Source organism: Monodon monoceros, unplaced genomic scaffold, assembly GCF_005190385.1.
Source record: "Monodon monoceros isolate NGI ecotype Baffin Bay Population unplaced genomic scaffold, NGI_Narwhal_1 Super_Scaffold_6, whole genome shotgun sequence".
NCBI lineage: Eukaryota > Metazoa > Chordata > Mammalia > Artiodactyla > Monodontidae > Monodon > Monodon monoceros.
This window is the reverse complement of record NW_021703783.1, coordinates 53,921,724-53,943,262: the sequence shown is the minus strand read 5'-3', so window position 1 is coordinate 53,943,262 and position 21,539 is coordinate 53,921,724. Positions and strand designations below refer to the sequence as shown.

The following is a 21,539-nucleotide window of genomic DNA, read 5'->3' as shown; positions in this document are numbered from 1 at the left end:
AATAATTTACACAAAGCCCAGAACACATAGCTGTACATATAAGTATAACAAACAAAAATTCTGCTTATGACCCACTAAAGAGATTTCATAATCAACTAATGGATTATAACATGCGGTTTTTAAAGAAGTTTCTAACACCTGATCTACCTGGATCCCACATATACGTTTGTAATTAAAAGGGCTCTCCACTGATGCTAAATTTGAAATCCCCACACTGCCCAGGGATTGGTCTTTGGGCTGCACAGACTTTAAATAGAAAACTGACAAGAGATTTAACATTTAAAACCAGAAAATATTAAATAACTACAACACATAAAATTTTAAAAGCTCAGTATCTTCCCTAAGACATGGTTTTGAAAACGTACTTTGGTCCTCCACATTCAACTGCAGACGCTTTCACAAATCGAATAGGTTGTAGTCCCACTGGTTCAATGCTTAGAGTATTGTTTTCCACTGCCTCCAGAACAGCCGAAGCCAACTTCAAAAAGAACAAAGAAGTATTAGATGCTATGCTGGCAGGAAAATATAAAAATTCTATTCTATAATAAACTGGTTTTTAAAAATTATTTCTTCCAAGGTCCACTAGATTTGCCTTAGCTAATGAAAAAGAAGGAAACCACATAATCTCAGTTTGAATTCTTTTATAATTCAAACATTGTTATGAAAGGCAATTCAGTTATAGCTAAATAACTTTTCTTATTACCTAGAAGGAGATTAAAGACATTAATTCCACACCACCCCTTACCCATAATTAACATCCATTGGTTACGTCACTTCAAAATGAATATCCTAAGGCTTTAATTTTGCTAAACTTATGCATTATTTTTTCCTATTGGTCATTCATAACACTGCAATATGTGTTAATTATAGCTATATATTTACTGATCATGTATTTATGTGCACAAGAGTCTACAAAAGAATTAACTGAGGGCATCCCTGGTGGGGCAGCGGTTGAGAGTCCGCCTGCCGATGCAGGGGACACGGGTTCGTGCCCCGGTCCGGGAAGATCCCACATGCCGCGGAGTGGCTGGGCCCGTAAGCCATGGCCGCTGAGCCTGCGCGTCCGGAGCCTGTGCTCTGCGACGGGAGAGGCCACAACAGTGAGAGGCCCGCGTATCGCAAAAAAAAAAAAAAAAAAAAAAAAAAAAACCCCCCCAAAAAAACGAATTAACTGAGTTATCAAGTATTAAATGCCCAGATGGAGACGGTAGTAACTGATAAACAATTGATGAAATAGACAAATTTCATTCTGGCAAGATTACTCATACTGAACAGCCTACCTAAAACCAGAGCCACAATGACTAACATATCTACATATCAAAAGCATTTTACTGTTCATCTTAACTTTTCCTTACAAGCAGTGTTATATAATTAAATCCTCTAAAGACTTAACAAAAGACTCTTAGGATTAACTTTCTTAAACACTGATTAACAGGATATTTGTAGACAAACTTTCCACATGTAAGAACAAATTAAACTTATGACCTTACATTTGTATACTGCCGTGTAGTATTTTTTAAAAAATTTTTCTATCTACTTAATTCACTTCATTTTATCTTAACAATCCTGTGATACAGGCAAGGAAGGCATTTTTTCCCCTGTTTTAAAGAAGAAGAAACTAAATAGGACTTCTTTTTAATCACATACAGATAAACCCAACAAACACTTTAGAGTGTACATAACTTCCCTTGCACTGAACCTTGGACTAAAAATTAAGTCCTACCCCCTTACATATTTAATACTTCACTCCAATGCAACACACTGCAGCATAAGTGATCCTCTGCTCAAATAAGGAAAGAGGTTCAGTAAGTGAATGCCAAGAAATTATTACGATCCTAATATGGAATGGAGAAATGGTAAAATATGACACTTTATAACTTATTTATGTAAGAGATATTAAAATATGTAACATGACTCAGTAAAAGGTATAGGAACAACTTTAATGCATTTCTGTTAAAATGTGTTTTTAATTACCTCACTTTTTGAGAAGGTTAAACATGGAAAAATATCTTCCTGATAGATTTTGTCTAAGAAAGGACATGTTCTGTCCATTATGGGCTCATCCTTCCAAGATCTGAATTCATTATACAGGGATAAGTCAGCCTGACAAAAGAAAACACAAAATAACTTTTTAAAAAGTACAAACATAAAATAACTTTATAAAACTGAAACCTAATTTAAATATTACTGAAAAAGAAATACTCTTTATTTAAAATAATAATTGGACCATTCTTGATCAGTTATAATACACAGTAGTGATTTTTCTTTTTTTTTAACTGAAGTATAGTTGATTTACAATATTGTGTTAATTTCAGGTATATAGCAAAGTGATTCAGTTATACATATATTTTTCAGATTCTTTTCTATTATAGGTTATTACAAGATACTGAATATAGCTCCCTGTACTATACAGTAAATTCTTGTTGTTTATTTTATATATAGTAATGTATGTCTGTTAATCCCATACTCCTAGTTTATCCCTCCCCCGTCCTTTCCCCTTTGGTAACCATAAGTTTGTTTTCTACGTCTGTGAGTCTGTTTCTGTTTTGTAAATAAATTCATTTGCATCTTTTTTTAGATTCCACATATAAGTGATATCATATTTGTCTTTCTCTTTCTAACTTACTTCACTTAGTATGATAATCTCTAGGTCCATCCATGTTGCTACAAATGGCAATATTTCACTCTTTTTTATGGCTGAGTAATATTCCATTGCAGCAATTTTTCTTTTCTTCTTCTTTTTTTTACGGTACACGGGCCTCTCACTGTTGTGGCCTCTCCCGTCGCAGAGCACAGGCTCCGGACGCGCAGGCTCAGCGGCCATGGCTCACGGGCCCAGCTGCTTCGCGTCATGTGGGATCCTCCCAGACCGGGGCACGAACCCGTGTCCCCTGCATCGGCAGGCGGACTCTCAACCGCTGTGCCACCAGGGAAGCCCCGCAATTTTTCTTTTAAAAAAACAATCCAAACTCCCAAATGACTAGCTGGTGCTTTTCAATGTATCCACTATGGTGTCCAAGGACACTACTATTAACCACCTCGCCAAAAAAAAATAATAGTAATGTTGCAGCTCCCCTTAAGATACAAGTGCAGGGCTTCCCTGGTGGCGCAGTGGTTGAGAGTCCGCCTGCCGATGAAGGGGACACGGATTCATGCCCCGGGCCAGGAAGATCCCACATGCCGCGGAGCGACTGGGCCCGTGAGCCATGGCCGCTGAGCCTGCGCGTCCGGAGTCTGTGCTCCTCAACGGGAGAGGCCACAACAGTGAGAGGTCCGCGTACCGCAAAAAAAAGTTAAAATAGAAAAAGATACAAGTGCACACTGTTCTGAATATAAAGGATGATAAGTCTTTTGTGAAAATAATCAAAAAGTAATTTGGAGCCAAGTTAATTAAATAAAGTGTTTGAGGGGCTTCCCTGGAGGCGCAGTGGTTAAGAATCCACCTGCCAATGCAGGGGACATGGGTTCAAGCCCTGGTCCGGGAAGATCCCACGTGCCACGGAGCAACTAAGCCCGTGCACCACAACTACTGAGCCTGCGCGCCTAGAGCCCATGCTTCGCAACAAGAGAAGCCACCGCAATGAGAAGCCTGCATGCCACAACGAAGAGCAGCCTCCTCTCGCTGCAACTCTAGAAAGCCCGCGCAGCAACCAAGACCCAACACACACAAAAATAAATTAATTAAATAATTTTTCAAAAAAGAATTTAAAAATAACATGTTTGAATAAACAGAGACTGACTAAACCGTGAAACCTCGTTTGGGGTCAAAAGTGACACCAATTCTTCTGCTACTACCTTAAGGCATTTCCAAAAGAATTTCCAAAATATTTACTGTATAAGCTGCAAGACTAAAAGCAGCACACACATAGCCTCCTAAACAGACTATCTTAAAATATAACATTTATTTAGATTGTTTTGGCATTTCAACATCCAGTATCTACCATCTGAATTATCAGTAATAATCCAGGCTGGCACCCACCTTCCTATTCACTCTTCCAGTTGTCCTTTCTCTACCCATCCAATTTAATAAATTTTCCCAAGTATTCTTCTCTACAGATTCCCTCAGCCCAGCTCAACACTACCTGTCAACATACAAAGCTACATCCACCCACAGCCACCCAAACACAGAGTAGTGTCTCTCACTCGCCTGGCACTGTAAGCCAGAAGCACTGGATACACTATAAATGAAGCACTGACTGCAGCTATGGCCTCTAGCACAGCTCAATCAGATGTGCAGGGAGTCTACACAAAAGTAACAAAAGGCTGACTGTACCCCAGGTTTCCTACAGACTTTCCTTTAAGGTGTATAGTGGCAATCTCAGAGTGAATATTTTTCATCCCAATCCATAAATTCCTTGAATCAAAGCTAAAGGTGAAAGGATAAAAATATTAGCAGATAAGTAATACTTACATTTTCAAATTCACTTTCTTTGTAAAGGCTACCCTTTGATGGATATAAAGCTCAAAGTAGGTAAGTAGTGTTCTAAGGAAAGATTCTAGTTTAAAGGCAGTAATTAATTTATTAAGAGCTGACTCTGTCAGGAACTATGGTAAGCACCTCACAAACATTTAATCCTAAAAGCTGAGCAAGATAAATATTATAATCTCCATTTATTGATAAGGAAACTAGGGTTTAGAGAAATAAAATAACTTGACCAAGGTTACAGAGCAAGAAACCAGTAAAAGTTGACATCTGAGTGACTTGATCTCAAAGCCTTGCCTCATTACATGTGTGTGCATACATTCACATGTGTTTTAAATGCTTTCAGAAGATACGTTATGACCAAATGCCCCCATCACATTTTCTGCAGAAACATGGACATGTTTCATTTTCCTTCCAATTGTTAGATCGTTTTCTGAGACGTACACAAGTCAAATTTATGTGTTTCTGCTGTCTAATGAAACTATTTGACAAGTTTTTCACATGTATTAGAAAACAGGATATATGTGGAAAGCAAAAAGTTATATGCTGCCTATTCATATTTTAAGGAATTTTGTAAATTAAAAACAAAACTTTAAAATTTTCCATGAGAAAATATTTAAATTTTCTTAGTGTAGACAATAGGGAAAAAAGGTACATAATTACACACACTGAGAAACCATAGCAAAAATACAAGTTGTACCAAGCAATGAAAAATGCTATCTAGGGCTTCCCTGGTGACGCAGTGGTTAAGAATCCACCTGCCAATGCAGGGGACACAGGTTCAATCCCTCGTCTGGGAAGATCCCACATGCCGTGGAGCAACTAAGCCCGTGCACCACAACTACTGGGCCTGCGCTCTAGAGCCCACGAGCCACAACTACTGAGCCCACGTGCTACAACTACTGAAGCCCACACGCCTAGAGCCTGTGCTCCACAACAAGAGAAGCCACCACAATGAGAAGCCTGAGCACCACAATGAAGAGCAGCCCCTGCTCGCTGCAACTAGAGAAAGCCTGCGCACAGCAACAAAGACCCAACGCAGCCAAAAAAAAAATACTATCTAAATTGAAAGAAATCAGAATTAAAGTTATGACTAAAAAAGCTTCTTAAATTTTTAATAGAAACCAATGTGAATTTCAGATTTTGTCACATTCAGATTTGACCAAGTACTGAACTTCTCTCTCACTAGCATCTTTTTTATTAATAACTAAAAATGCAATTCAATTAAAATAAGTAACAACCTTGGTTATTCAATTTAATAAACTCCTGGCTTCCATGCAAAAATCTGAACAAGCACACACAGCTTCTTAATGAATAATGATGAACTTGAATTCACAATGTAAAATATAGCTTTTAAGAAAAACATGGGAGAAGGCTGCTCATTAATTAGTGATCAATCCCCTTGGAAATGTTTTCTCATCATATGTAAGTAAAAACTATTTTACTCAAAACACCTCAAAAAGGGGCTTCCCTGGTGGCGCAGTGGTTGAGAGTCCGCCTGCAGATGCAGGGGATGCGGGTTCGTGCCCTGGTCCGGGAAGATCCCGCATGCCACGGAGCGGCTGGGCCTGTGAGCCATGGCCACTGGGCCTGCGTGTCTGGAGCCTGTGCTCCGCAACGGGAGAGGCCACAACAGTGAGAGGCCCGCGTACCGCAAAAAAAAAAAAAAAAAAAAACACCTCAAAATATTTCCAGTTATTATCTCAGTTATCTTTATAACATATCTTTTAAAATGATAAGGCTACCCTTAGTTCCATTTTTTGTTAGTTAATTATCTGAACTCTAGGACTACCTTACTGATATAAAATTCTGCTTCTCCCAGAATTTAAGTAAAAGCAATGTGCCATTCTTCAAGAAAATCACCTAAATGTTTTCACACATTCTTATATTCATATTTTGCTAGAGCACTCTAGCAATAAATTTTGACTAGTCATATCATTAAAGCCACCCACTCTCCTTTATACAACACATGACAGTTTGCTCCCTAAATGAAATATCGAGATTAAGAAACTTACCAAGTTTCCAGCGGGTACTCCAAAATCAGCCAGGTAGAGAAGGGAAATGAAGAATCCCTGAAAGCAGCCAGCTCTAGATAATGCCTCCCCCATCTTAATATTGAATATTTTGTACTAAAAATTTTGCTGGCAAAAATCATAACCAACACCTCAGTGATGAGAATTAATAAGTATCAACAGAGTCAGAGGGGACAGTCCTGGACGAGTTACCTCTTTGCAGTCTTTTACAATTGGCTGTATCACACTGAGGTCCTGATGACTGCCACTCATAGCACTGCTTGTACTTTTATTTCTTGTATGCCCCTTTTTAAAATGTGTCTTTCCACCTGGCAAAGGCTCTTGTGTAGGTGATGTTGGAGAACTGGACAATACAAGTGTCTTCAATGCAGCCACTTCAGCTTGAAGTACATCAATCTTGAAAAGAAATCAACACAGTCACATACACTGAATATGTTTTATGACAGATGCAGCTAAATGTTAGCAATTTGGTTACTTTCAAAGATGAAATATAAGTTTAATCTGTATTTCCTATGGATTAATAAAAGGAAAGTAAAACCAAATGTTTTTTTTTTTAAAACCAAGTTTTTTGATGTTTCCATACAGTCTGGATTCAGCTGCTATTCACATCAGATGAAATTTTTTAAATTATCAAAATGTCTAACATTTCACTTATGTGAATTTTCAAAATCTTCAAAATATATTAAAAAATAGCTTATGATTAGTTGCTGTCCGTTCCTAAAATAGTAAAATCTAATAACATTTCAGTTGGCTTTTTTTTAGTGAATTAAGAAAATAAATAATAACTTTAAAATGTGATTATGTAATCCTTTTGATAATACATGTGATTCACAAGGCTTTAAATCATTTGCTTCTAATATAAATGGACACCAAACATTCATTATTAATTATATATATGTAGTAGCTATTTTCTTCTTTATAGTTTCCTGTAGTTTTAAAAATCTTCTAAAGTAAGCACTGCTTTTATAATCAGAACAAATCCAATAAATGTTAAGGTATTTTTAAAATAGTAATCACTAATTTCTTTACATCTTATAGTATTAAAAGCAGCAGCAACTTACTTTTCCTTGTGCTTCTTTTAGCTGTTTTTCTGCTGTTGCCTGCTTGACATTTGCTTCTCTCACCATCTTATGAGCTTCCTGAAAAAGTTAACATCCCAAATTTTGGAAACAAAGTATCTAGCATTTGTTTTCAAAAATCTTTCAACATGTGTCTATGATTGAGGCAAAGATACACTAACAAAATTTTGCCTAAAATTAAGTATCCAGCGTTAACTGCTGAAATAGCAGTTGTCATCAGCCAGACCAACTATTAGGAATAAGGAATAGGTACCTTCTTTTAGTATCTATTACCACTGAGGCAGCCAAGTTGAGTTTGATCATTCTGATCAATCCCTGTGTAAGGACTGCAAATGTGATGAAGGAAAACACATAACCCACATGTCAAATCCAACTTCTCTGCAGTTAGGTTTTTATAATTTGGTATATACACACACACACACACACAATTCATTCATATAACTACCCACAGCAAAGGCATACAGAAGGGACAAGTAAAAATATTAACACATCAATAATGTTGCAGTTTATAGGAATAACAGTTGAGAAACCTTAGAGCTTCCAATAAAAGTATTCACAAAATGATATTAAATGACAATTTTGTGCAGAGCAATCTAAAAAGGCAAATCAGAGTTAACCCTTTAATAAGATCTTAACTTTTTAGTACCACAAATATGAAACTCTAGGTATTTAATTCCCCTTTATTCATATATCACTTATTCATCAAACACTTAGTCATGACACCTCTTCATGAGGTACTGTTCCAGGTGCTGATAATACACTGGGAAAAGAGACAAGGTCCCTGCTCTTAAGGAGCTTACATTCTGATTACATTCTAATAATCAAATAAAATATCTGAGTACAAATTCTGGATTTTATTCTAAATCCACTATGAAGCCTTATGGTTTTTTAAGGAAGAGAGTGACATGATCTTACTTGTACTTTAAAAAGCTTACTCTCCTGTATGGAATAATCCCTATAAAGAATAAGAATAGACTGGAACAGTATACAGGTGCTCAAGATAATCCCCCAAGATTTAAGAACATGTATTTTAGAACTTCAGTTTACAGTTCATGAGAAGGAAGAACGTGAGGGAAGGAGGAAGGAAGGAAGGAAATCAGCTTCAAAGACATTTAATCATTTGACAACAGAAACCCTCACTAGGTCTGTTGACTGTTCAGGGGAGAGTAGAAGTTCTACACACCAGAATTCCACGGTGGCACTCCCATTTGTCCATTTGCTCTTAGAGTACTGTAATGAACTGCAGCTTGTATGTGGCCCATGAATGTGAGTTTACAGATTATATTATTTTAAATAAGAGAAGCTTTACTATCAATGCTTTATAATGAGATTAACTGTGAGAATATGCCATGCACAATTATGCTGGTTATCTTGTGTCAAAGTCTGTAAGAGCTATCAAATTTAATAATGAGGTAAGCATTTTTCTTTTAAAAATAACAAATGTTTCAGCTGTGCTAGATTTTTCTGTGATGTCGCTGTCAATAAAACACTACTTGACAGGTAGTTTCAAAATAATAAACATATCTATCTGACCCACCAAGATAAGTGATATTTAAACTATGAATGCAGAAGTAACTCGTGCTAAGGAGAGAATATTTGTTTAAATGTTTGGAAATGGACTCTGGTTTCATAAATAGCGGACTATGCAACTTGAAACAAACTTCCTACAGAGAACAATTTTTAAAAGTGGGACATTTTTTAAAAATGTGTTTGAAGACATTAGAGAGCTAACAAAAGAGTGAAGAATCAGGGGACCAAGATCTAGGAGAACAGGTAAATCCAGGAAAGTGAGCTGGGATTTGGGGTGACTTGTCCCCTAGAGATATAAGGGATACATTGAAAAGGTATAACATACATGTTATTGGAGTCCAAAAAGGAAAGAGAAAAGAGCTAGAATGAGGCAGGAGCAGTATCTAAAATGATAATTCATAGGTTTTAGCAAATTGACAAAAGACATCAAAGGATATATTCAAAAAAGTTTGAGAACTTTTCTATCACTCTCATTCTGAAACTGAAAAATGATATAAGTATCATCTATATGAGAAGTCAGCGAACTTTCTAGAAAGGCCAGATAGTAAGTAGTTTGAGCCCTGTAAGCCATATGGTCTCCATTGTAACTACTCAACTCTGCTGCTGCAGTGTGAAAACAGCCATAGACAGTAAAACAATGAGTGTGGCCATTCCAATAAAAATTCACGGGCACTGAAATATGAGCTTCATATAGTTTTCATATGTCACAAAATATTCCTCTTTTGATTTTTTTTTCCCCACCTCTTACCATTTGGAAGTGTAAAAACCAATCTTGTCTCATTAGGCTGTACAAAAGTATATATAGGCCAGTTTTGCCCTGCAGGTTGCAGGCTGCAGACCTCTGACCTATACAAATATTCATGTCTGTATACTTACAAACTTTAAAAACAGAATTTTTTTCCTATCTGGTTAGCAGTTATTCAAATGAAGGGGATTTTCTTCCCTTTTTTACAAAAAGTGTTTATTCAACATCTTCTGATTAATTTGCAAAAACAATTTGTTGGTATTAGAGAAGACAAAAATTCACTAGAGAATGTTCTGGAAAAGCCTTCACATAACTGGCAATGGGACTGAAAATTCAGTATAATGACTTATTACAGGAAAAGAAGTACTTGTTCCTTTTGGATCAGTATATCTGTGAGTCAGCAGCAGCATTACATCTAAATTTTAAAAATGGAATTTAGACCAGACCTTCATCTGGATCATAAATTTAGAATAAGATTTCAAAAACAAGGTAACATATTCAATCACACTGCTCTCACTAAATAAATATACACACACACAATATGTTTTAGTGAGAATAAAATACTTTTGTACTATTATAAAATATTTAAGCATCTTTATCTCACTCTTTTAAAAACTTTTGTTTTATACTGTAACATATTATATGTGTGTTAGTGTATGTGCATAATTTGTAAGTAAGTACATATGCTCTTAGAACAGTGTCTAGTACATAGGAAACTCTCAATAAATAGTAGGTATCTTTATCATAATGAAGGTCCATGCTCAAATTTGTCTCTGTGGCTTGAGACAAATGAAGTTCCATTTATGACTTTCATAGCACTTAAAGCAAGATCAAGGTCATGAATCTGAGTCCCAACTTTGCTCCTTACTCTAATTATGCCTCATTTTCTTCACAGACAAAATAATTTATACAATATGTGCCATATGGCATTGTTGAGAGAAAACTAAGCATATCATAGACATTTATTAAAACTGGCTGAAAAAATATAAAAACATCTTAAGACTACATATCTTTTTTTTCCATGTTAAATGTAGACTACTTTGTAAAGCATTCTTTCAACCAACTTCATTTTATATTTTACATTATCTCAAAATCTAAAATACTAGAAGAAAAAAATATATATATACATACATACACACACATATATAAAATTTTAGAGTCCTGTATTTGATACATTTAAGACTCAAGTTTGCTAAATACAAAGTATAATTATATTCAAGATTATTCATCATTCATAATAAATTCCTAATCTGAGTTTACAAGTTTACCAAAATTGTACAAATTGAGTTTATTCAGAAAAATCTTTAATTCTTAAAAAAACTACAGACACATACACATAAAATGTAGGCAAAAAACATCTTTTCATAAGACAATGGTAAACTGAAATCATGAAGACACAACTGAGACCACAGAAAAACGTTTTGCCCTTTTTTTCTAAATTCGTATTGGTTTGAATACAACTTTCTTCATTACTGAAATCATCTTTAATCAGTGTAGTTTCTTTCCCAAAAAGTATACACAGTTAAGGCTATTAGCCATTGTTAGGCTGGGGATAAGTTAGGGATCCCAAAACTATGTTTTTTAGATAACTTTTTCATTCACTGCATGAACCGCATTTCTGGTACTTCACATCCTACTATAGAGAGGGAAAAGTTTGTTTGTTCTCCCCCTACTTCATCTAACAAAATGCACATGTAAGTGCAGATGGATGGAAATAAGCAGGGTTAAAATTAAGGGCAGGCAGATAGGAAATCAAAATTAACATAAGTAGCATAATATATTTGTTTGCTTATCTACTATCCATATATTTATAAACATTTCTTCTAACCAGACATTGCTGGAAGAAAAGTCTTGTTTCCGAGTCCTTCTACATATAAAAATGTAACAAGTTACACAGCTCCTGTTCCAGATCTTTAACTTCCCACTACCTCCATGCTTAAATTTATTTTCCTCTCATCTCTGAGATGAGCAAACTAAACAAGAAAATAAGTTAGTTTTTAAACGTCCATGAAAGCAAATGACACCCAAAAAGACAGGGGAGAGGGCAAAGGGTTGTGGAGCAGAGGGGGCACGGAAAACCCACATGTTTGAAAATATCTTCTGCAATATTACTTGTAATGATAGAAACTGTGGAATGTACACTTGATAGATTATGATTATCATTACATTCACTACGTAGTAACATGAAAAGATGTTATTTAAAGTACAAAATATATTAGGATTACAACTAGGTAAGCAAATACATACAGCTAAAACTAAAAAAGATTCTGCATATAAAAAAACAACAAAAGGTAAAGAAATTTTTCCTCCAAAATCTTTTTTTTTTTTTTTTGCGGTACGCGGGCCTCTCACTGTTGTGGCCTCTCCGCTTGCGGAGCACAGGCTCCAGACGCGCAGGCCCAGCGGCCATGGCTCACGGGCCCAGCCGCTCCGCGGCATGTGGGATTTTCCCGGACTGGGGCACGAACCTGTGTCCCCTGCATCGGCAGGTGGCAAAATCTCTTTTTACATTAAAATTTTTAAGAACAAATTTTTAGGGAAAAAAAGAAAATATTGGTAAAGTGATAATGACACTAGTCATTCTAGTAACACATCAATGTTTTTAATAAGGAACTTCTGAAGGCTAAAGGTCTTATAACCTAAAGGTAGTGGTTCTTAACCAAGAATAATACCCTCTCCCCATCCTCCACAAGGATATTTAAAAGCTGTCAAAATGATGAGGGAGTATTACTAGAATTTGGGTTAAGTGTGATGGTTAATTTTGTGTGTCCAACTTGACTGGGCCACAGGTGTCCACATACTTTAGTCAAACATTCTGGATGTTTCTGTGAAGATGCTTCTGGATGAGACTAACATCTGAATTGGTAAACTGAGTAAAGCAGACTGCCCTCCATAATGTGGGTGAGGCTCATCCAATCAGCTGAAGGCCTGTTAGAACAAAAAGGCTCATCCCCAAAGAGAAAGAGAATTCTTCCTGCCTTCAGACTCAAATTGAAACATTAGCTCTTCTTTGGTCTCAAGTCTGTCAGCCTTTGGACTAGAAACTAGAACTACACAATTAGCTCTCCTGGTTCTCTGGCCTTTGGACTCAAGACTGGAACTACACCATCATCTCTCCTGGGTCTCCAGCCTACCATCTCATCCTCCAGATTTTGGCACTTGCCAACCTCCATAACTGCATGAGTCAATTCCTTACATAAGTCTCTTTCTACATACATGTAAATGTATATATGTATATACACACATCCTATTGGTTCTGTTTCTTGGAAAACCCTAATACACCAAGGATTCTAAATGTCTAACAAAGTCAATGGCCCCCCTACTGAGAAACACTGCTTGAACCGGGTAGGAATTTTAATCCTGTGGCAGGCTGGAAATAAAGATGTGTGCCTTCTAACTTTCCTCAAATCATCCCCTATCAGAAGACTACCTCAAGGGTTTGCCATCTTTGTTACGGAATCATATAAAGATACTCTAAAGCAGCCCCTAAATAGTTGGTAAAATCAAAATTAAAATTTACCTCCTTTCTTTCCACATACACATTTTTAAACCACCTGATTCTGGTAACCCACAGTGTTTTTTTCTTTTCATATCATTTTAAGTTGTAGACTTTACATTTCTTAAAGATTTTATCTTTTTAGAGGACTTATAAATATGCATGAAGCTAAGCATATCTTTTTCAAGATTCCCTCATAAAACAAATCTATCAATATATAAAAACCATGACGTTGCTCTTGGCCAAGATGTAAAGAGACCAACCTCAAATAGACTAGCTGTGAGTTCCTCCAATTCCTGTCCAAGTTGATCTCGTACTTTAGAAAGCCTCTCACACTCTTCATCTTTTAACTTCAGTTCCTATGAGAAATTGATCATTTTATTTTTTATTTCCAAAGTTCGAAGTTAGATTCAGCAGACTATACAATTTTTACTAATAAAATTACAAAATATTAATACTGCCCCCACCTACAACATTCACACTGAAAGTGTTTATTTAGCACTTGCTATGTGTAAACAATCAGGCAAGTCTAAAATTACAAATAATTCTAACTCACATATTAAATTTTCATGTTTTTTCATAAAATATCCAAAGATTAAGTATAATTATTCATTACATGTGAAAATAAACAATTAAATAACTTCATTCTTTTTTCCTTAACTTTTCTCTGAACATATTTATTTCTAGCAACCAAGGAATTTCTTCAATTATGCTGATTCATTTCAATAAATGTTCAGTGAAGTTTTTTCATGTTTACTTTAAAAATTGTTTACCTATAATTCCATGTACCATACTGCAATCAGTCTAAAATTTCCATTAGGAGACTATACCCATTTAACACTGCAACCAGAGGCAAACAATGTATATTACATTTAAAATTAAGAAGAATATTAACGACAAAAATCCTACATTTATATGTGACTCCTCAGTAGGTCATAAATAGATGCTAAAAATTCCTTTATTAAGATGTTAAATATGCAATTTTATGTTACCCTAAATTTATCTTTCAAACTTAGAGATTAAAAAAAAATCCAAACTCTCTATATATCAGCCACAAATACAGTTATTCTGTAATTGTGGTGGCAGCATAGTTTTTCAATCCCCTGACAATTCCTGACAACCAAATATTCCAACTGGGATATCAGAAGAACCAAATGACTACATCTTCAACAAAACTAGGTAAAAGAAAATCCCAACATATCTTAGACCATGAGAAAATGTGGCTACACTGCCCAGACCACAGGATCAGTCACTGTGTGGAAGGGAGCACCAGAAAGTGAAAGGGACTACAGAGATACTGTATAAAGCCTCAGAACCCAAAAATCATTACAAATGCCCCCAAAGCAGAGGACTATACCCTTGGTAAAAACTGGAAGAAAAAAATGTGAGAACAAATGGAGAAAAAGGGAAGGGTTTTCACAGGCTCCAAGTTAGAGATGAGTGCAAAAATCATACGCAGTACAGAGGCAGCTAACAGTACAGTGAAGCTCTAAACACTCAGGAATCTCAAAGCATCCAGCAAAGACACCTTTCCAGAAGGACAGAGCCCCACCATAAGGGGAGAACTCTTGGAATATAAAACCAAATTGCAGGATGGGAATAATGGAGATAGCAAGAGAGAAGGTTCAGATATTAAAGGAGGAAGGAGTGGCAAGGTTCCAAAGGAAACAGATTACTGGAAGTATTATTAGGCAAAAAAAATATCTTAGGATGTAATGCTAAGCACTGAGACACTAGGCTGATGGAGAAAACCTTCTTTCACTTTCATGGGTTTTCTTGTTATTAATTAGTGCCTTTTCTTTTCAGCTTTAAAGAAGTCCTTTTACATTTCTTGTAAGGCTGGTATAATGGTGAACTCCTTTAGCTTTTACTTGTCTGGAAACCTGCTGATCTCTCCTTCAATGGTGAATGATAATCTTGCTGGGTAGAGTATTCTTGGCTGAAAGTTTTTTCCTTTCAGCACTTTGAATGTATCATGCCAGTCCTTTCTGGCCTGCAAAGTTTCTGCTGAAAAATCTGCTGATAAGTCTTTTGGGAGTTCCCTTGTATGTAACAAGCTGGTTTTCACGTGCTGATTTTGATATTCTCTTTAACTTTGGACATTTTGATTATAATATGTCTTGGTGTCTCTTTGAGTTCTTTTCTGGAACTCTCTGTGTTTCCTGGACCTGGATACCTGTTTCCTTCCCCAGGTTGAGGAAGTTTTCAGTCATTATTTCTTCAAAAAGTTCTCTGCCCCCTCCTGTCTCCCTTCTCCTCTGGGACCCCTATAAAGTGAATGTTGTTCCACTTGATAGTGTTCCACAGGCCCCTTAAGCTACCTTCACTTTTTTTCATTCTTTTTTCTTTCTGCTGCTCTGTTTAGCTGAGTTCTACTGCCCTGTCTTCCAGATCACTGATGCTTTCTTCTTCTCCATCATCTATCCTCTTGTTGAACCCCTCTAGTGTATTTTTCAGTTCTATTATTAGATTCTTTGGTTCTGTGACCTGTGTTTGGTACTTTCTTATATTTTCTATCTCTCTGTTGAAGTTCCCACTATGTTCATCCATTCTTCTCCCGGGTTTGGTGAGACCATTATTTTGAGCTCTTTATCAGGTAAATTACTTTTCTGTTTCATTAAGGTTATTTTCTGTGGTTTTACCTTGTTCTTTCATTTGGAATATATTTCTCTGTTTCCTAATTTTGAATCTCTATGTTTGTTTTCATGTATTATGCAAAATAGCTCCCTTTCCCAGTCTTGGAGGAGTGGTCTCATTTAAAAAATGAACTTGGGCTTCCCTGGTGGCACAGTGGTTGAGAGTCCGCCTGCCGATGCAGGGGACACGGGTTCGTGCCCTGGTCCGGGAGGATCCCACATGCTGCAGAGCGGCTGGGCCCGTGGGCCATGGCCGCTGAGCCTGCGTGTCCAGAGCCTGTGCTCCACAACGGGAGAGGCCACAACAGTGAGAGGCCCGCATACCGCAAAAAAAAATAAATAATGAACTTTATTGTTCAAGTCCTAGCTCTTGGTTGCCTCTTGAACCTTTGTGACTATCTAGGCAGCCTGATTTATACTTGACAGGTCCCAGTTGTGAGGGTTTGCCAAGACCTGTCAGTGTTCCAAAGGGCGGGACCTTAATCAGCATCTAGTTTCAAGATGATGAGAAGCCAGACCCTTAGGCAGCAGCTTTTAAAGTATGAAAATATATACAGTCCCACAGGACCACAACTGAAAACCTCGCCAGCCTCCAGACCAGGTGATCTTGAGGTGTCCCCTTGGCAACAGTTGCAAAAATCAGGGCTCCAGACAAGTGCTCAAGCTCCTTTCTGGGAGGTACCTGCGAGCTGTAGCAAGGCCAAGGGAGACAGCAAAGATGGCATCCCCTGGCTTACATTCCCTGAGAACATGCCATGCCCTTCAGAACAGGCTGAAGCTCCAGGACAAGTAAATAGGATTTTTCACAGGAAGACTGGGAGTGTGTTTCAGTCAGCTATCTATGCCATACCCTGGGGATGATAGTCTGCCAAGAACTGTCTCTCCAACTGTTTCAGTCCCGTGGAGCCCCAAAAACACAAGCCCCCCTCTGGCCTCTAGAGCCAGGCATTCAAGGCTCTGTGTGGACTGTGTGCACCCACTGGCTTTAGCAGGGCTGCAGGAGAGCAAGGGGGTGGCGTGTGCCCACTGGCTTTCCTGAGGCTGTGGGAGAGCACAGGGATGGAGAACACAAGCAAGGTAGTGTGAGAGTGCAAAAATGGCACCTGCCAGTGCTTGCAAGGTAGAGAATGCAAAAACAGAGCCTGCCAGCACTTCCATCCCCAGAGAGAGTCCCAATAAGCCCCTCCCGCTCTGGCGGATGCTTTAAGATTAGCAGATGAATCTCCTCACTTATGGTGTAGGCACTTTTCAAACTGCTGCTTTTGTGCTGGGTCCCAGGGTAAGAGAGTCTGCATGTGAGCCTTTAAGAGTGAAATCTCAGTTCCCTACAGCCTTTGGGTCTCCTGGACATAAGCCCCATTGGTTTTCAAAGCCAAACATTTTGGGGGCTCATCTGTCCAGTGCAGGTCCCAAGGTGCCTGATGTGTGGCACAAACCCCTTGCTTCTCAGGGAGAAGCTCTGTGTTTGTGAGATCCCTCCTGACTGTGGGTCAGCTGCACCAGGGGTGGGATTCCTGGTGAGACTGCATGTCTGCCTCTCCTACCTGTCTCTATGTGGCCTTTTTATCCTTTGTGTGGAGAAGCTGTTCAACTAGTTCTTTTTCAGAGGGAATTATTCCATATGTGGCTGTAGATCTGGTGTGTCCATGGGAGGAGGTGGGTTCAGGATCTTCCAACACCATCATCTTGAACCACCTTCTCAAGAAAACCTTGAACAAGGCTTACCTCTGAGAGACAGAAGTGGCTACACAGATACACCACCAACAACAGAAGGGAAAGCCCTGGAACATGAGACTGAGAGAGCTATCCTGGTTTATGCTACTCCTTCACAGGAATCTCTTCCTAATAATCCTGGGAAATCCAATTCATTTAAACATGAAAAACAAACAAACAGAAGATATGTGAAGTTACCATAATAAAAAAGTTAAACATAAAGCCAAGTCAACTACTGATACAAGGGAAAGAAAATCAGATAGGTATCAAATTTCAACAGCATTTTATGCTAGAAAACAATGGAATCACATTTTTAAGATACTCAAGGGAAAAAACTGTGAGTTGAGGATTTTATATCCAGCCAAAGTATCCTTCAAACGTCAGACCAGAGACAGAAAATTATAAAACTGTAAAACTTTAGAAAATATATCCCCCATGAGCCTGACTGAGTTATCAAGCAGCAAATGAGTTTCATGTAACCAAGAAAAAAACTGGAAAAAAAAAAAAACTGGAGAAGCTTTAACATTAAGAACTGGAGGTGAGAAGCAAATTTATTTAACTGTAGAACTACAACTAGAAGACGAGAATACACAAGAATGAAAAGACAAGCCACAGACTGGGAGAAAATATTTGCAGAAGACATCTGATAAAGGACTGTTAACCAAAATACACAAAGAATTCTTAGTAAGAAAACAATCTGATTAAAAAATGTGCAAAAGATCTGAACAGACACCTCACCAAAGATATACAAATGGCAAACAAGCATATGAAAAGACATTCCATATTACATGTCATCAGGGAAATGCAAACGACAACAACGGGATGCCACCATACACCTATCAGAATGGCCAAAAACCAAAACACTGAGAACAATGTATACTGACAAGGATGGAGAGCAACACGAATTCTCATGCACTGCTGGTGGGAATACAAAATGGTACAGTCACTTTGGAAGACAGCTTGCAATTTTTTACAAAACCAAACATACTCTTACCACACGATCCAGCAATCAAACACCTTGGTATTTACCCAAAGGATATGAAAACTTGTATCTACACAAAAGCCTGCACATAGATGTTTACACATTCATAACTGCCAAAACTTGGAAGCAACCAAATATCCTTCAGTAAGTAAATGAATAATTAAACTTTTGTACATCCAAATAACGAACCATTACTCAGCATTAAGTGGAAATGAGCTATCAAGCCATGAAAAGACATGGAGGAAAATAAATGCATGACTAAATAAAAGAATTCAATCTGAAAAGGCTACTTACTGTATGACTCCAACTACGTGACATTCTGAAAAAGGGAAAACTATGGAGATGGTAAAAACATCAGTGGGCGGCCAGGGACTGAGGGGTAGGGAGGGATGAATAGGTAGAGCACAGAGGACTTTCACGGCAGTGAAACTGTTCCATATGATACTATAATGATAGATACACATTATTATATTTTTGTCAAAATCCACAGAATGTACAACACCAAGAGTGAACCCTAATGTAAACACTAAAGTAAATGGGGGATAATAACCTGTCAATATAGCTTCACCAACAGTAACAAATGTACAATTCTGGGGTGAGATGTTGATAGTGGGAGTGGCTATGCATATGTGGGAAAAGGGGATATATAGCAACTCTGTACTTTCCTCTCAATTTCTGCTATGAGCTTAAAATTGCTCTAAAAAAAGTCTGTTTTTTTTAATGGGGATAAAGTTGAGAAAACAGTTACATAAATGTTATAAGTTTTAGAAACGTAAAAATAACACACACAAAAAAACAACAACGGGGCTCCCCTGGTGGTGCAGTGGTTGGGGGTCTGCCTGCCGATGCAGGGGACACGGGTTCGTGCCCCGGTCTGGGAGGATCCCGCGTGCCGTGGAGCGGCTGGGCCCGTGAGCCATGGCCACTGAGCCTGTGCATCCAGAGCCTGTGCTCCGCAACAGGAGGGGCCCGCGTACCAAAAAAAAAACAACAACAAAAAAACCCCAACAAAACAGGAGAAAGATGAAACTAAATTCACTAACTTCTTAAATATAAACTGGGAATAAAGGGATATAACTTGAGGCTCACAAATCAATTAGTATAAACCTAAACATATTTAACACCATAGAGACTAACATTAAGATAATACCTTTAACTAAAATTAAATGATAGAGGAGAAGGAAAGAAATAGTTACTAGATAATTTTATGGTATTGCTTATAGTAGGGAACAAAGTCAGTACCTAAAGAAAGGCTAAAAGAAATTCTAACAACTAGAATGGAAATCAAACCTTCCAAAATACCAAATAGGAAAAAAAGGAAGAGGGCACAAAGAAAACAGAGCACATAGTGAAAAGAATTGTATTCACAGAGTAGACATTTGAAAGCTATGTGACAGAAACAAGCCCAATGCAGAATACTTATCAATAAACACAAATGTGTGCAACTCACTTATTAAAAGAAAATGATTTTCAGATTGGCTAAAAAAAGCAAAATCCATCTCTATTCTCTATACAAGAGACACACCTAAAACTAAGTGATTCAGACAGATTAAAAATAAAAGGATGGATAGAAGTGCACTAAAAAATATAATACAAATAAAAACAAAACAGAGACCTCAATATGGATATCAGACTAGGCAGGGCAAAAGTCATTAAAGTAGATAAAGGAAACTTCATAATGCTAAAGACTACAACACAAAATGGAATACTCTCAAATACAAAATACAAAAGTAGACCTAAATAAATAGGAAGAAAGACATATTATGTTCTTGAATAGAAAGTCATCATAAAGATGCCAATTCTCCCTGAGTTAATTTATAACTCTGTAAATGCATACGTTTAATTCCAGATCCTTCTGAACTCTCAAATTTCACAATTTTATAATTATATATGAAAACTAAGTCAATTCATTCAACATTTCCTACTATGTAGGTACTACAGTAATCCCTCAGGATACAAAACCAAGTAAGATACTGTCCCCTTGAGAAGCTTCCAATCCTCAGAGCAACACATATGTCATTCACAAAGGCAAATTCTTGAACCATTCCCTACCATTTACCAAAGTAAACCTCACCCTGATACTAAAGACCCTCTACAATATGTGCTCAGTTTCCCTTTTCAGAGTTATTACCCTTGATCCATACTCTAAACTAGAGTTAAACTGGTCTGATTCATTCCTGTTTCATTCCCCAATCTGATCTCATCCACCTGGACTGGGCATAAATCTCTGACTCTTTATCTTTATGCTTCTAGGTCTAAATCAATCTACCCATATGAACTCAAATTTGTATTTCAATGTGAATGTCATTTGTACTTTTCATTATCAGTACCTTATACTGTAAAATAGCTATTCGAAATTCACTCCTTCAACAAACATTAATTTCGTGCTAACAATGCATCAGGCATTCATCTAGGTGCTGGAAAGAGAAAAGGAATGAGGCCCAGTCCATGCTTTTCACAAAGCCATAGCCTACTGAGGGCAGCAAATCTTTAAACAGATTCACAAGGAAAACTGATAAGGGCTATCGTAGTGATGTGCACATATTAGATAAAGTAGGAGCCTGCCAAATGTAAAGACTAAAACAGTGTATTCCACAGTGGCTAAAGATGGGGAGGGGTGGATGCCACAGATAATGTCAGAAAGTTAGGTTTATGGTGAGTCCTGAAAAGCCTTGGCTAAGAAAGTAGAACTTACTTCAAAGAAAAGGGGAAATCATCCCAAAGGCAATGGGAAGTCACTGAAGGATTTTAAACAGGACAGTGACAATCAGACTGCAATTCAAAACAGTACCTTGGACAGTGTGGTTAGGTTAAAAAAAAAAGACTGGAGACAGAGAAGACAGTTGATTACTGAAGTATTTCAGGCAAGAGACACAGACTTAAGAGTAGTAGTACTAGAGAA

General features: G+C 37.4%; 1 protein-coding gene across 5 annotated transcripts in view; it reads right to left on the bottom strand.

Annotated features, from left to right (window-relative positions):
- Nucleotides 1-21,539, bottom strand: part of RAB3IP (RAB3A interacting protein) — a 50,334-nt gene that overhangs the window by 8,151 nt on the left and 20,644 nt on the right. For all 5 annotated transcript variants that reach the window (XM_029204681.1, XM_029204683.1, XM_029204684.1 and 2 more), the window contains exons 4-8: nt 13,570-13,665; nt 7,518-7,595; nt 6,649-6,852; nt 1,975-2,103; nt 366-478 (exon numbers count right to left, since the gene is read on the bottom strand). In XM_029204681.1, coding sequence (XP_029060514.1) covers nt 366-478; nt 1,975-2,103; nt 6,649-6,852; nt 7,518-7,595; nt 13,570-13,665 — 620 coding nt within the window. The remainder of the gene's footprint in view (nt 1-365; nt 479-1,974; nt 2,104-6,648; nt 6,853-7,517; nt 7,596-13,569; nt 13,666-21,539) is intronic.